Raw genomic sequence first — 16999 nt, forward strand, 5'->3', positions numbered from 1 at the left:
CCAAATTTAGAAGTCACATGATCATAACAAAGATCAACTACAACGCAACAAAAGTGGTAAATATATTTTTATGTAATTTATTGTAATAGACTGGTATCAGCTGTACTCTTAAAGTACAGGGATAAATATATTTATTGATAATACATCTTTCTTGTCTCGAAAAAGGGTGTTCCTTTTGTTGTATCACAACTTGTAACAGATAAATGTTTACATTCAGCAAACCATAAGATTTGTTCATCTTAAAACCATGTCATTCTCTTGTGACAATATATGTATATGACTCACAGTGATGAAGACTGGGATACGTTTTTAGTACTAATACATCAATCCACCTGCAAATGATTTGACTATTAAAAAAATGGAGATTCAAAAACAGCATTGCATTAAGATCTGCATGTGACTTACGTTTGTTCAATATTTTTATTACTGAAACAGTATTACTGATAGCAAATATGTAAGCATCAGATAACATGTTAGCACAAGTTAATAAACATTTTATGTTGAATTAATCGAAACATCTATGTTTCTCTCAATCATGCAGGCTTACAGTGTTTTCCCTAAAAACCGGCTACCGGCCAAATTGACTGCTTCAATTGACAAAAATGCCACTTTGAAATAAAATTTTGTTGTAAGGTCCACAGAGATTTGTTCATAAACCTCAGCCCCTAGCCTGTTACAACTGATCTATAACCCTTTACTTTGAAATAACGGGAAAACACTGGGCTTAAGAAATATTAATAATTAGTTTAATGCAGACAAACTTTTGTAGCTCAAAGCTCAAACTGGACTTCCAATAAAATTGAGATATCAGTGAATTTGAGATAATGAGGTTTATATGCATTTATGAAAAGGTTTTGGGGTTTCAATTCAACTGTATATTGTATTTTTTTTCCTTTACAGACCTGTTGTAGTCCAACTTAAAGATGGTAGTACCTGTCTCTGCATTGAAGTCCATATTCTGCCTCTTTTTCATCCCTACACTGTTAAGCTCTGCTTACACAGGAGCATCCAAGACCTTCAGTGCTAATGCAGTTTCATTGGCAGAAAAAGCTGATCTATCCACGAGTATCAACTCAACCACAAATTCTTATAGTTCTATAACTTCTAATTTACCAAATTCCAGTAAAATCCAAACTACAACAAATGAGAAGGTTACCACCTCAGGAAATCCTACCACTGAGCAGTATACCACTAGTAGTACTAACACTACCTGGATGACCACTCAGTCAACATTTACACAGTCAACTACTGTGGTTACAACCACTGCCGATTCTGGGGACAACAGTACAGTTCCTCAGTACATTGGATTTATTGCTGCAGGAGTATCTGTCTTACTCTATGGTAGTAACTTTGCTCCAGTCAAGAAGTTTGAAACAGGAGATGGTACAGCTTTTCATTTTTTGGTTATTTTTACTTATTCCAAATTGAGTTTGCTCATCTGCATTTTAATGTAGAGAAGCAGCATATTTGTTTTGATTTCATTGATATATGTATTGGTATATAAGAAAATGACTTTTCATTTATTTAAGTATTATGCAATATCATTTTTGTTTCAAGTTAAATCATAATGAAAGCTCAAATAGACTGACATTGACTCTACCTTAACAACTGCTATAAGCTCATATATATAAACATGAACAGTAAATGCCTTAAACATGTTAAATGACAAGAGGATTACTGTCTTTGTTAAGATTTTCTGCCTCCCTTAGAGGACTTTCTTCCTCATTCTGTAATTGATGTTTTCTTGCCTTTGTAGGAATGTTCTTTCAGTGGATTCTCTGTGGAGCTGCCCTGCTGGTGGGAATCATAGTACAGGTGATCCGTGGTACACGACATTTCTATCCACTGGTGATGATAGGGGGGCTAGTGTGGGAGACGGGTAAGGCTTACAAAGGATTCAGTATATCACAGGAACTTAAATATTGACCTCAGCAAAGTAAATTTAATTCCTTGACATGTAATCAAAACAATTCTTGAAACAAATACTGTAAATGTATTATATTTGGTATGCACGATATTTGGCGGAAATTGAATTTTTAAAAAGTTAGCATAGATTTGATTTAGTGCAATCTTATTATGCTAGATATACCTGTATGATATACCAGGCATTTAGCGATGTACATGTATTTGATTTAGGGGACTCTGCTTACTGCCAAAATCGCTAATTAGAATACACCGCTAAATGTAATACATTTAAAGTATTTGAAGTGAGTTTTTTTGATTGCATGTTTTAATGGTCTGCGAAAAATAAAATTGAGTCCTTATTTTGATGAATTGAGATCAATGCAAGTCTGTGATTTCAGGTAACATTTGTGTTGTGCCAATCATTAAGACTATTGGTATGGGACTTGGCTTGTGTATCTGGGGAATGACCAATCTTCTCAGTGGCTGGGCCACCAGCAGGTAGGTTATATTATACAGATATTGACTGGGTATGATGGCAACATGATTTTTAGGACCTGAAGTTGAAAATGCCAAGAGGAACACTTTTAACTTCAGGTCTACAAATCATATGTTGCCCGAATCCCAGTCTATAACTGTTTTCTTATACTCTTCAATGCTCATTTAAGATTTAATCAATACATACTATATTATCAATTATTATATAGTCTATTTATAGTCGCTATATAATCTATATAAGCGCAAACAGTTCATAACACTACATATTCACTGGATTTTAGGCCGTATTCACCGGAGGGTCAATGCACGTGCAACGGCATTGTGACGTCACAATAAAAAATCAAACAACGTTGTAAACAATGGTTGCAACGGCCGCAGTGAGCTAGGTATCTGAGCAGGAAAACAATTATTCAAACTATTTCAGGATTATTTTTAACATTTGGACGTCTTACACACAGCGAATCTCGGAAAGGAAAACACGGATGTTACAAACAGTAATCTGGAGATATTTTTTTATTTTCAACAATGGAAGATCGCAAATGAAAATGGTGTCGTCATACAGCCTTCAATGTCTTATCTATTCAAATCCCGACTATATAATAAAACAATTATGGACTCTTTTGGTGTTGAATATGGTTTGTTATTCACCAGAAAAATATCCATATTGACCTCGGCTTCGCCTCGGTCAAAAAGTTCGCGAACTATCTCTATATTTAAAAAAACCACGATTCAGATCAGAATGAAATTTGGCACACATAAAGTCATACACATGTTCTATAAATAGTAGGGATGTCAAATCGGTCAATTTTTAATACTCGGTTACTGGGATGTTTTTCCGATCGAGTACCCGGGTACTCGGTAAAAGTGTAAATGAATATGAACAAGTAAACATTGTAAACTCTTGTAGAAATAAAACCACATGCTTTGAAAGGAGGTTTTTCTGTTGTAACAACGACGAGCACTTCGTGCCCGATGAAATTTAATATAGCATCGTTTATGTTCAATTTATTCATCAGATAAACACAAGAAATAAAATCATAAGTAGTTCACAGATTTTTTGTTTCAAAAATTAATCTGCTCCGTATATTGTAATGTAACTCTTTGTTGCGTTTGACGTCCAGGTATCAGTCCTACAGTTTAACTTGAACTTGATCAAGTTCGCCTAACAGAACGGATTTACGGTTTTAGTACACTTTTCGAACATTTTCTAGTATTATGGGATGGTATTTTGTAGTTTGGTGCAATGATGGACATACATGTAAGTTTTTTTAAGCCTTTAGCTTCAACCATTTGTATTGGCAGGTAATCAAACACAACCATATCAACAATCGCGCGGACAAAATCATCTGTCTCTTTTCCCGAGAATTTTTAAAAGACTTCTCGCAGAATTAACAAGATTGTCAAATTTATTAAATCATAATAGACCTTAAATGATGTTCATTGAAAACAAATAATTAAAGTTAATCAAAAATAAGGGTAGAAGACAGTCAAAGGTGAGAAAAGCCAGGTTACAGGTGCTTGGTCACGATAATTACTGTATAAACATTGCCACAGGCGATAATGGTCATTTAGAGGAGTAGGAAACCCTAATTACTGTATGTACAAGTGCAATGAGTATTTTACGTTTTAAAACAGATTGTTTAATGCATTAATAAATAAGCTAAGAAATATTCAAAAATATACATCCGAGTAACCAAGTACTGATTTCAGTATTCGATACTCGGACGTTCGATCGAGTACCCGGTTAACCGGGTACTCGTTGACATCCCTAATAAATAGCATATGATATGGAATGTTTTTCCCCATGTTTGTGACGTCATAATGTGAAAATGACGTCATAAGGTAGATCACTTGTGACAAAAAATGGTTGACTCAGTCGTATTTGAGAAACGAACAGCTGTAAAGTTAAACGTATATCTTGGAAATTTTTTTGTAGAAGTTTATAATAATTTGTATACGGTTTATGAAGACAAAAGACTTGCCAGAAGTTTTGTCATTAATTGGATTGATTGTTTGAGTGAAGGAAAGGAAATATTTAAAAATGATGTTTGTTCTGTTGCCCAGTGAAAGCAAACTTGGAGAGAGACCTATCCTTTGTTAAGCAATTTGATATAAAAGATCGCCAACTTACAGTTAGAAAAATAGATGAATATCTTTACAATGATATAATAATCAAATCCCTAAAATATCGTTTAGTTTAGACTTTAAACATATCAGATCTGATAAAGTGAAGGCACCCATACTTTATCCACATGAAATAAACGACACTCAAAAGACAGAGGACTTGGGTTTTGATGGTCACCATGCTCATTCTGCAAAAGGATATATCATTTTCCACCAATACTGTTTTAGAGATTAGGCTATTTCTGACAATTACACTGTTTTTGTTGGAAAAAATAACTTGCATGTTTAGAAATATAAGAGTCCGAAAAAACAACTCTTGCAGCTCTTAACTTCGGCTATTTCTGTGTCACCGATATTGATTGATGATTAATTACTTGTGACATAACAGTGACTTTGCGGTCTAACGATTCTTATGCTGGACTAGAAGGCCAGTCAATGAAATTGTTAGACCGGTGTAATAAACATTTCTTTTGTTGGACTTTTTATCAGTAATGAATATATATTATTATAACAGTAACTTGATCCGAAGTGTCGTATCACGTCGAGTTGACAGGAGCGGATCATCAGATCTAACGAGACGCGTATCGAGTTAAATATGATGATAGCTGTCAACGAGACATGATGCGGCTCTTCGGATCAAGTTACTGTTATAATGATAAATTTATTATATACCCCCTTATAACTAGCTAAATATAGCAAAATGAAACTTTAGAGATATTTAATATTTAAACATAAAACAAAGCATAATAACAATGGACTTTTTAACGCGCAAGAAAAATAACGTCACGTTTATGTGTACAACGTCATCAGTTTCAGAGAGTGGTGATATGGATTCAGAAAACCACAGTGTGGTGATCCGCAAAGTCGGATCACGACGTCACGTGATTGCATTAATTCTACAGTAAAATTGAGTGATATACGTTAGGTATATAATAAATATATAGAAAGCTATTTATAAGGGTATAACAACATCACTTATCTAACAACAAACACAAAATAATAAGGTATATACATGTATAATATATTATACTTCCATGTTAAATGATAAAATCTGATTGGTTTGGATGCATTCAACAATCCGTAATGTTACACTCAGCATTAGCAACACACTTGACAATCGGTAACACAACAAAAATGTCATGTGTGCAAAATCATGCGCATATAGTATATTGGGTGATCTATTCTGTGAGTAAAGATGAGATCGTCATTTAGTATCAGATGATGGGTACACCTTAGAATTCTCAATATGTCAGTTGTTTGTTAAAGAAGTTGCAGAAAATTGTCAATATAAATAATATCAGAGAAAAAAAAATTGGAGAGGGCTACATTATTGCAGCTAGCGAGTGCACAAATAATGAAACATTAGGTAGTAAAGGACTCCCTGAGTATCCAACAAACAATAAAGAGGACCGTCGATAACGGTAAATCTTTATCTTAGAACTAAGAATGGAGCTAATAAGATTCTGATATTTGTATTTTTAGCTCACCTGAGCCGAAAGCTCAGAAAAGTGAGCTTTTCTGATGTCTGTCCATCCGTCCGTCTGTAAACTTTTCAAATTTTTGACTTCTTCTCAAGAACCACCGGGCCAATTTAACCAAACTTGGTACAAAGCATCCTTTGGTAAAGGGAAATTTAAAATTGTTAAAATAAAGGGCCATGTTCCCTCACAAGGGGAGATGATCAAGAAAAGAAAAAAATAGGGTGGGGTCATTAAAAAGTCTTCTTCTCAAGAACCACTGGGCCAGAAAAGCTGAAACTTATGTGGAAGCATCCTGGGGTAGTGTAGATTCTAAATTGTTCAAATCAAGACCCCCATGGGTTGGACGTGGCCACAATAGGGAATCAAAATTTTACATAGAAATATATAGGAAAAAAAATTAAAAATCTTCTTCTCAAGAACCACTGGGCCAGAAAAGCTGAAACTTATGTGGAAGTATCCTGTGGTAGTGTAGATTCTAAATTGTTCAAATCATGACCCCTGGGGGTTGGGCGGGGTGACAATTTGGAATCCAAGTTTTACACCGAACTATATAGGTAAAAATTGTTAAAAATCTTCTTCTCAAGAATCACTGGGCCAGAAAAGCAGAAGCTTATGTGGAAGTATCCTGTGGTATTGTAGATTCTAAATTGTTCAAATCATGGCCCCTGGGATAGGGTGGGGTCACATTAGGTATTACGAGGGGGAAATCTGGTAAAAGAACAGCATGGTCAAAGCTACTCAGGTGAGCGATGTGGCCCATGAGCCTTTTGTTTATGCTTTATGACACATGCCTTTTAATTCTCAATTTGATTAGTTCATAAAATTGTAACCTATGATTGGTAAAGAGGAAATCCAAAGTAAACCTCCTAGCACTTTGGAGGTGAACTCACTCTGAGCTACCCCTCAGGAGAGAAAGAATCTGGACCAGTCAGAGAGCATCCAAATCCATCATTATGCAGCTTTCTATAGAAATCTTTTTTTTCTTGCAGATTTGGTTTGTTTGGAGTGACACCAAGTGATAAGATAGGAAATGACACTCTTAACACTGTTGGAGTGGTGATAGCAGTGTTCAGGTAAAAAATTAATAATAGTTATATCAGTGTCACCAGATTTATAATGGATACTTTGAAATTCTGTTCTATGAAAAAAAACAGAATAAAACATTTTCCAGAAACATATATACAACATATATCTGACTTTTCCATGACCTTTTATTATCCTTCTCTTATATGGTTTACATGTTTACATGTGGATGTACAATGTATATTGTTCCTAAGGACATAACAATGAAAAGTCAAAGTCTTAGAGAAACTGTAACTGTTTTAAAACACAAAGCTCTTTTTTCCTTTAAATGAGAACAGTATTGGCATTTTATAATCAGAATAAAAATAGTATTAAAAGTTTTTCTGATTTGAAGTAGCTCTCAGGAGTCTCTAAATGTGTTCTTATTTCAGCTCAATCATTTTTGCTTTTGTGAGGAATGAAGTTACCCCGGTAGAGATGACTGAGTCAGAACCACTTCTCAACAACACAGTAAGTTCTCTACTCCCTGTTACTATAAGTTCTCTACTCTCACTCACTGCAAGTTCTAGCTCCATCCCCAGTTATTGCGAAGTCTGTATTCTCAAGTATTGTAATTACTGGTAGGTTCTCTATTGTATGTAATCGTAAGTTCTGCATTCTATTTATCTAAGTTCTTTAAAAAAATATTGCCTGTAATTCATCATATTCATTGTTAGCTCTCCATTGCATGTTCTTGTGTTCTCTATAGTCTATGCCTCTTATTGCGAGTTCTCTATTACATATTGCTGCATGTTATTAATCTCTGTATATCTCTTATAAGTTCTCTACTTCCTTTCATGGGAAGGATGTTTTTAATTACAATGAATATAAATTTGGGTTTGGAAGAATACCAGTAGCTTTGGTTTATATATAAATTTTTTTTATGGAGGATTAGGTTTGTTCTGATCAATGTATTGATTTTGTTGAATTGGTATTGACTCAGCTGGGGAAAAAATTCACTGATTAACCATAAATTATTGATTACATAAATGCATTAACATATTTTTCACTTCTGCTTTAGTTTGGTCTTTTTGTTGTTTTACCAGTAAGTAGCACAGACATTGTTATACTTTGTCTGCTTGAACTCCCATAATTCCAACATCCAATAAAAAAAATATCCAGTGATTATCATTTGCATTTAATAATGGTGACTGTAAAAAAAGATGATTGTTTGTTAAAACATTAATGAAAATAATAAAAAAAATTCATGATTTTCTGTAAATGTCTTCCAAATTAATTAATTGTACTTGATTATGATTTAGTAATGATCAATTACAAAGTAAATCAATATTAACACTGTAGAAGGGGTTTCTTCATTTTTGAACCTGTTTTTCAATAATTATTTTCCTGCTTATTGGCTTACAATATTATATTTACTCCTAAAAATACAAGATTTAATAATAAGTGTCAAAGTTCATTGATGATTCCTTAGCCATTTAAAATTAAGAACTATGGCTAAAGTCTTTCTTTTTTAAAAAAAATATTAAAAAGTTACATACCAGTAGTCCTAAATTTTGCATATTTTTCATAATGTTATGTAAAAATGTGGTTAAGTTTTGTTCAGAAATATTTTTTTAAGGGAAATATTAAACTTATTAAATTTGAGACATATGTCATTATGTCATGTGCGTTCAAAGAATGTTGCTAAAGTAAAATATTTAATTGACAAACTTTAATATCTGGTAATTACCTTATTTTGATGAACCAGAGAAACTTGCTTATAACATTATACTTTACATTACAAACATCTACCAAATGCATGTATCTAAAGAAAAAATTGAATATGTTATATTAATCAGTTTGATTGTTATCTTTCATAAGTTTTTTCCTCCATTTTCTAAGCCTGCATGCCATTTTCAGTACAATTTTCCACCAGTGCTCCTCTAAGTAACCAGGGTATAACCAGGGTATAAACTTGTGTATTTCAGCCCCCAGGACAAGGTTATGGCTCACCCGGTGACTCCCTGTACAGTAACTCAAACAATCACGATCAGTTGGTCTTCAATCAGAGAAAAGTAGGTACCATCTAGCAAAGGATGACATTTACTCAGATGATAAAAGTATACCAATGATAAGAAAGAAAACCACCTATTACACTTGATAAGAACCAAAATAATACAATGTATTGCACATTGTACGACTATGAGTTGTGTGTTGAATTTCAATTTCAAATAACTAGGTCAAAGACCTACTTTCCAAGCTAGTGGCCCCTGAGTATTTCTTAGAAAATATACCTCTGTCAATTTTTCTGACTATAACCATTTTTTTCTTTACTCACAAAATATTACAAGCAACAAAACTCTTTCAATGATGAAATATAATAGGAATGAAACAGCGTTGCTTTATATAAATAAACGAGTAGAGTTTGGGCTTTAAATTTATTAATTATTACAGTTCGAATTCCCTTTGTCAGATTTTTATTTTTTCCCAATTTTAATCTTATATTACAAAAACGAAACCTGAGTAATTGTCATCCTTAAGGAAAAACCAAGAAATCAGGTCAAGTGACCCCCTCTACAGTAACACAAATGATCAGTTGGTCTTCATTCATAGAAGTGTAGGTACCATCTTGTTAAGGATAAACCCAGAAATTAGGTCAGGTGACCCCCTCTACAGTAACACAAATGATCAGTTGGTCTTCAGTCAAAAAAGTGTAGATTCCATCTTGTGAATTAATGGTAAACCCAGAGCTCAGATCAGGTGGCCATCTCTACCGTAACACAAATGAATCGGAGAAGTGTAGGTACCATTTTGTTAAGGGTAAACCCAGAACTCAGATCAGGTGACTCCCTCTACAGTAACACAAATGATCAATTGGTCTTCCTTCAGAGGGCTTTCATAATATTTCACAGGTATATTCCTCATGACAAGATTTTCCTATTAGTACCAACAATTTTGACCTTTTGACTTCAACCTTGGAGTTTGACTTACATTTGAGAAATTTCAACCCACGCCATAATCTGTCATATGGGGGGCATCAGTGTTTTATAAACACATCCTGTTTTAGTTTGCAATTATATGCTTTAGGAACCATGGGACAAATGACTACAGAAAATATATGACCACATACAAATTGTAAATTAATACCACATGAAGAAAAATACTTGTACAGTAATCACAAAAAACTTCAAATTTACCTGGGTAACTCATCACTATGGACATGCACATCAAATCATTTGTTTGTCTTCTCTGGAATTTTCACTGCCACAGGATTAGTAGATGCATGTTTTTTGGCACTCTTATTATATGAACTTACCAGAGGTAACAATTGATTAAATTTGTAACGAATTAGAAGTTTTTATCTTTTGTACATTGCTTAAAATAAGTTTTACTGTTTTGGTCAGTTTGTTTTTCATCTAAGAATATACATTATACAATGTGGCTGTATCTCAATGTTCTTTCTGTACAAACTATAAAGATCCAAATTGGCAAAGATGCATACTTCTTTTTTTTCATGGCTTGTAGCTCACAATGTAGTTTTTATTAGGTAGAATCATGGCCTTGGTCTATGTTGGGTTTAACATATAAAAGGGTCACAGAAAAACACAGGAAGTTTTGCAAGAAAAAATCCTTGTGAGTAGTTTGCAGAATTGACATCAAGTTGAACTGTCATTTTAAATTTTTTTAATCATGAATCTTACCTGGTAAGTTTAGAACCTAAGTGAGGATTTCATTCATCAGCATTCATTTCAAACCTGCTGTGACTGATTGATATGCATAGGCCTCATGAAGCTTAAATTCAAGTCTGTTCAAGTCATCGTCTCTCGGAAAAGGTTGCAGGAGAAAGAATCAAATATCAACATGGAATGAAAAGAAAATCCTCCTATCAAGCCTAAAGTGGCTCATATGAGTGTAGTGGCCCATGGGCCTATGTTTTCATGAGGGTTATAGAACTTTGATGGTTGTTCACGTTCTCATTAACAGTCGCGGGGGAGCATCAATAGGGATCCTACAGACACAGAGGACAACACCTTTATAGACAGATTGTCACCCGTCAATAAAAGAATTCTGTAAGAATATAAAAATCTATCTATAAATGGAAAGGTTCTTAATCTATCTATAAATGGAAATATACTGAAATTGTATTTGATAAAGCATTACTTCTTTTCTATCACTATAAATCTTATACTTTCAGCTAAAGGACAAGAGATCAAGACTACATGTACATATTAATATAATCATTTTATTCCTTAATTACCTTCCCCTTTCAAATATCAAAGACCATAAAGTGTTGTCTAAACAAAAGTAAAAATGTTTAGTTCACTTTTAGGGAAAATGTCTTTTATGTATGTTCTATCAGTTCCTATTTCAAACAGCCCCCCTTTTTTGTAATCACAGGGGCATTGTACTCTCGGTTGTGTCCGGGGTTCTGTATGGTCAGATGTTCACACCAGCTGTCTACCTTCAGGACCAAAAAGGACACTCCGAAAATTGTAAGTTGGTTATTCAAAATATGGAAAACCAATTACATTTTAGGTTTTTTTTTCAACTTAAAAATATTTTATAACAAGGAAAAAGTAACTAATGTTCCTCAATAAAAAAACCTGGTTATTGTGAAAACCCAATCAAAATATGCTCTCAAGATTTTTCCATCTTGTATCCAATGTCATTACTCCATTGTTCAGTGAATCTTCACAATATTTATATTTTCTAAACTGGATTAACTGTACCAATTCTTTTTGACAGCTTTGGACTATGTATTTGCTTGTTTTTGTGGGATCTACATAACAAGCACTGCCTATTTCATTATCTACATCATCATTATGAAGAATAAACCTAAGGTATACCCGAAGGCTATCCTACCGGGGGTGATTTCCGGACTGATGTGGGGGACAGCCACTGCTGGGTGGTTCGTAGCCAATGAAGCATTGTCCCCAGCTATTTCATTCCCCATCATCTCCACAGGACCCTCCATAATTGCATCATTATGGGGAATTTTTGTATTTCGTGAAATTAGGGTAAGTTCAACCTTGATATATATAAAATGATTTCTTAAAGTTTGATTAATAGTTTAAAGATGAACATAAAAAAATCTACTTTGTTACTTTCACAGAGAGATAGATTTTAGTTTAGTGTTATCATCTGAATAAGCTTGCAGGTACATGTACAAGCATTAAATATTTGTTAGCTGACATAATTCAAAAAAAGATTCTTATATACTGTAAACATATTTTTTCCACTGGGTCACAGTTCCGCAGAATCATAATTTTTGTTTTTGTAGATTCTTAAAATTGCCATTTATATGTCTTTTATTTACTTTTTGTACTCTGGGACAAATATCTGTAGAAAAATTCATGCTGCATACATAGAGCAAAATTAATACAAAAAAAATCAGAAAAAAGTACATCTACTGTTACATGTATATGAAGTAATTCCTCAAAATTAAGTGAATTCTTTTGCAGGGAGCAAGGAATATTTCTATTCTACTGCTGGGCTTCGTCTTTGTTATAACAGGAGCTACCCTGACTGCCTTGTCCGAGAAAAAATGACGGAATCTTCAGTCTAGTTAGGTTCCTTTTTATTTACAATACCTCAGTAAACTTACATACATAATACACTGAGTTTTATACTGTGATCATTATTTTTTGTTCAGTATCAGAAGAGTTAAATAATTATATGGGATGTTTTATGTGGTTTAAGCTGTTTTATGAATTATGTTTTATTTGTGTGTAAGCAAGTCTGTTGATTGTGTATACCAAGCATTTACATATTTGCTGGTATTCTTGCACCCAAGCTAAAGATGCACATTATGTAGGTTGTAGTTGCATTTAATGTGATATTTAATCAATTTAATGGTCTCGAGAAGACAAACACATGTACATGTATTATTAAAGACGTAATGTTTTATTTAAAAGGGTTTTTTTGATGTTTGGGATGGTCATATACAAATTAATTATCTGAATCTGAATGTACAGTCATATATGTTAAAATTATTGCACTTAACGACGTTCGATCCTGATATTTAAAGTCTTAAACTTTTTTTACCAAGTATATTTTTAGTTTCTACATACATAGCTTAATTAACATTCAAATAAAAAAATGGGGGTCAATATGCTTCTTTTAGCGCTACAGTACATTTAATATGACCTTTCTGCACTGAAATTAGTGTCTTTATTAAAAATTATACCTTCGACGTTTTCCCTCCAATATTTTTATCCAATTAAAGCATGAAACAAAATGAACTCTAAGTCTGTTTAAAAAAAGACACTTAAAAATTGTGACTAAGAAAAAGTTTCAAATTGCTTCGCATTATCAATTATTTGACCTTTCTGCACTAATAAAATGTTATTTTTCCGGGATTGAAAATATAATAAGCAAGAAAATTATTTTAAAGTCTTAAACTTTTTCTGATTTTAAGCAAATAGGTCAAAGTTATCTTGAATATTTAGAAAAGAACATCAAAAGTGGGGGTATATGATGAACATTTTCAGATATTACTAAAAAAAGTGTGAATTTTACGTTAAAATTGGCTCAATTTTTTCCCGGATTTTCAGAATATATTTACTATATTTGTCACACTTTGCTGATAGAATTCATAAGAAATAATTTAATAGATATTTCAGAACCAGCATAACACATTTCACTGCAAAAACAGCTTTGTGTGCAACCAGCATGGAAAATTAGGCATCCAAAATTAAAAGTACTGTTATAGTTCAAATGGAAAAAAACTGACCATTTTCGTCGAAAAAACCTTCCGCCACAAAGTATAGTCCCTAGCTTAATTCTACTTGAATGGAATTTAATCGCAGTTTTTTCATTGAATATAGTTTAATTTGCATTGTAGAATTCAGTTTTATTGTTAGAACCTAAAAATGATGCTTAATTTTATGAATAAAGGACGTGCGCGAAATACGGTCAAAATATCAGGATCGAACGTCCTTAAAAGGTTAAAAAGAAATGATTAATTTAGTGATATATTTTTTTTTTATTTCTTAAAAGTTATTTCTCTAGAAATATCTTTTTCTCCTTGGTTTAGTAAATCTGTCCAGTGAGGCAAATATTAGTAGAAAAAAAATCATTTTTTGTAGATTTATTTGTGTAGCATTAAACTACATGTACTTAAGGTTCTACAAATGAAAGGGGTATACAGATGAAGTATTTATCAATACATGTACCAGAATAATGATGTAATTAATACTCAACAAATCCATCTCAAGAATTTTGAATAAATGCTCTTTTAGGTAACTTAAGACATTTCATAACTTGAGTATGTTTTAAGATGTAAGTTATGATAGAATTATTAAAATGATTTTTGCAAAGAAATTATCATTGTGACATACATATATGAATACAGTAGTCAGTACGCATTACATCAGGGAGAAAATTTTGAACATTTTTAGTTTTCAGTCCAAAATTTTAAAATCAATGCAAATGCCAGGTTCACATATGTTTAATTTTTTGGTTTAAATGAGAAATATTTCTCTCTTTGTTTGTCAACAAAATAATTTTATTTTACTATGTATAATGTATGTTAAATTAAATAGTGTACAAATATATTGTTGCTTCTAAGAATGATAGTTTTATCCATCCCCACTGTTTCATTGCTTGTTAGTTCATCTGAGCTGTAAAGACTCAACAGAGCTTTTCTGGTCAAAATTTTCCATTGTCTGTCATCTTCAGTGTATTGTCAAGAGGCATAACTGAAAATTTTCAAATAATTGTGCATTTTCTGTCAAAAGTGTGAGATTAAGTGTATCGGTACATTAATAAATTAAAAAAACATTTTTGGATGTTTGACCATGTCATTGGACAGTCATAAACAGTTTTGACAGCCATTTTTCAAAATGGCTGTCATGTGCCACAATTATAACTTTATACTTCTAAAAACTTAAATAGCTACTGTATTAAAAAGTTTAGAAATATATCTGTTGTGCACATACTTTTTAGCTCACCTGTGCTTAATCCTTTGATTCTTGTTCAAAATGAGCTCTTGAGTTACCATCTCTGCCTTGTGTATATCAAGTTTTAAGCCATTATATCACACTGAATTGTCTACGGATATTTTCGTTTACCCATCAAGACAAGCAGAACACAACCATGTGACCGATCCACAGGGAATGCCTACTTTCACATGGTACTTGATCTCAACTCTGATGTTGGTGTTTGCTAACTGCTCCAATTTTGTAATATTCTTTTGGATATTGGAGCTTCATTACTGCTGGAACTGTTGTGTGCATTGTTACAACGCACTTTGAAAAATTCCGCACTTTGAAAATGTTTTTCAAAGTGCGTTAAATTTGGGACCAAGTTGACGCACTTTGAAAAAATTAAATTTATTTTCAAAGTGCAAAGTAAAATATAATGCTTGATCAATATATATCCTTACAAATAATCGGTATGATACATAATTGACCCTGGTTGGATAACTTTTTGGTGATAAGGTCACTTCAGGACCTGAGATATTGACGTTTTAGATATTTTAGGTTTTGATAAATATTATAAAAGGGAAATGCGTCTTTTAGAAAAAATAAAGAGATGATTGTTTAATATCATTATTTCGTCGCTTTTTAAAATTTCTATAGTGTGTTATTAGTAGATGTAAGGGGGGGGGGCTAAAAGTGAACGACTTAAAGCATAGCATTTATCTTAAGAAAAAGGGACAATTTAATTTTTCAAGACTATGAAAATTCTTTCTCATAAGTTTTACTGTACTTAAAAATTTCTAGTTTTCATCTGTTTTAAGTTAATTAAGTTATCATTGTTCAACGTCATATCGGTAACATAAATACATATTCATTGTTTGGGTATAGCATAGGCATCGAAACCGGGCGAAGGGCAAGGGGAGGGGGCTTAGCCCCCCACTTATTTTGGAAAGATATACATCATATGTATATATATATAGGCATTGATTTACGCAACTTGTCCTTTTTTGGGTTTATTACTCCCCCGTTTTATTTGTTACCGACGCCTGTGTATTGAAGAGTTAGACTGAGAGACCTTTTACCCCCTTTCTCCTCTTCTCGTCGGGAGTAAATCAATTCATAAGTTTTGTGAAAGATGAAATAATACTGAAATAGAATTATTCCATTACTAAAATCTAAATCCAGAATGTTTGTTTTTACATATTTTTTTTCAAACTGTGTTAAGAGTCTCCATGGTAAAATATATTGATGTAAACTCTTAACGCACTTTGAAAAATGTTTTCAAAGTGCGTTGAGTATGTCCCAAATTTAAGGCACTTTGAAATAAAATTTCAAAGTGCGTTGATTTTGTCCAAATTTTAACACACTTTGAAAAAATTTTTTCAGAGTGCGTAATTTTTTAAAAGTGCGTTGCCACAGTGCATTGACCTTCAAAAATGTCTACAGCTTCGATCATTTTCAGCTCTTACATAGTTTCCAATCTGTTGCCCGTCTTAGCGACACATCAGAAAACTTCAGAGTAAACAATGAAGAAATGGATACCTACCAAGACCGTGTTCTAGGTATTTCCCATTGATCTGGTACAAACTCTTATGGGTGCATATATCAAGGATGAGAAACTGTTTTCCTTATCAGTGAACCATCATCAGTTCTTCTCTGCTGGAAGGTAGTTGGGCCAGATATTCATACAGGATTTGCATGATGGTCCAACAGAAAAAAATGCGAGTCTACATACGTGTTTGTAACAGATGTTTGATCTCTTTTTTGATCAATGACTAGCAATCCCTCTGAAAAACGGAGCTATGATTTCTTATTTCTGAATATTATGACGCTTGCAGGCCATTCTGAAGAATGTTTGAATAGAATTGGGAAAAACTCAAGATCAAAAGTCCATAAAACCATAAGATAGGTGCAGAGCAAACACAGACCTCCAAAACATCGGAGGTGGGATAGGGTGCCATGGAGGAGTGAGAATCCCCTGCCGACCAGTCACACCGTGTGCTCCTTGTCATGATCGGGAAATAACGGAAAATCCGTCGTCAATTCAGTGTATAAATAATGGGTTAAGTA

The 16999-nt window shown here is 33.1% G+C and overlaps 1 protein-coding gene across 2 annotated transcripts; it reads left to right on the plus strand.

Moving 5' to 3' along the window:
- The first annotated feature begins 905 nt into the window (after positions 1 to 905).
- On the plus strand, positions 906 to 14790 carry LOC134257563 (transmembrane protein 144-like). 2 transcript variants are annotated; one of them, XM_062740166.1, is made up of 10 exons: positions 906 to 1383; positions 1757 to 1879; positions 2304 to 2403; positions 6995 to 7078; positions 7460 to 7538; positions 8996 to 9082; positions 10992 to 11077; positions 11406 to 11500; positions 11754 to 12025; positions 12470 to 14790. In XM_062740166.1, the coding sequence occupies exons 1-10, from the start codon at positions 924 to 926 to the stop codon at positions 12554 to 12556; spliced, it is 1473 nt and encodes a 490-aa protein (XP_062596150.1). In that variant the 5' UTR covers positions 906 to 923; the 3' UTR covers positions 12557 to 14790. The 2 variants fall into 2 exon arrangements, with proteins under 2 accessions (XP_062596150.1, XP_062596151.1); XM_062740167.1 differs by lacking the exon at positions 8996 to 9082.
- The last annotated feature ends 2209 nt before the right edge of the window (positions 14791 to 16999 follow it).

The sequence above is a fragment of the Saccostrea cucullata genome, unplaced genomic scaffold (genome assembly GCF_032062105.1).
Source record: "Saccostrea cucullata isolate Sc308-1 unplaced genomic scaffold, CSIRO_AGI_Scuc_v1 ctg888, whole genome shotgun sequence".
NCBI lineage: Eukaryota > Metazoa > Mollusca > Bivalvia > Ostreida > Ostreidae > Saccostrea > Saccostrea cuccullata.

Excerpts from the sequence above, each read along its gene's own strand:
- LOC134257563 (XM_062740166.1), top strand. The coding sequence starts at position 924 with ATGGTAGTACCTGTCTCTGCATTGAAGTCCATATTCTGCCTCTTTTTC. Across the intron at positions 1,880-2,303 it reads GGGGCTAGTGTGGGAGACGG|GTAACATTTGTGTTGTGCCA; the intron begins GTAAGGCTTACA and ends CTGTGATTTCAG. Across the intron at positions 2,404-6,994 it reads AGTGGCTGGGCCACCAGCAG|ATTTGGTTTGTTTGGAGTGA; the intron begins GTAGGTTATATT and ends TTTTTCTTGCAG.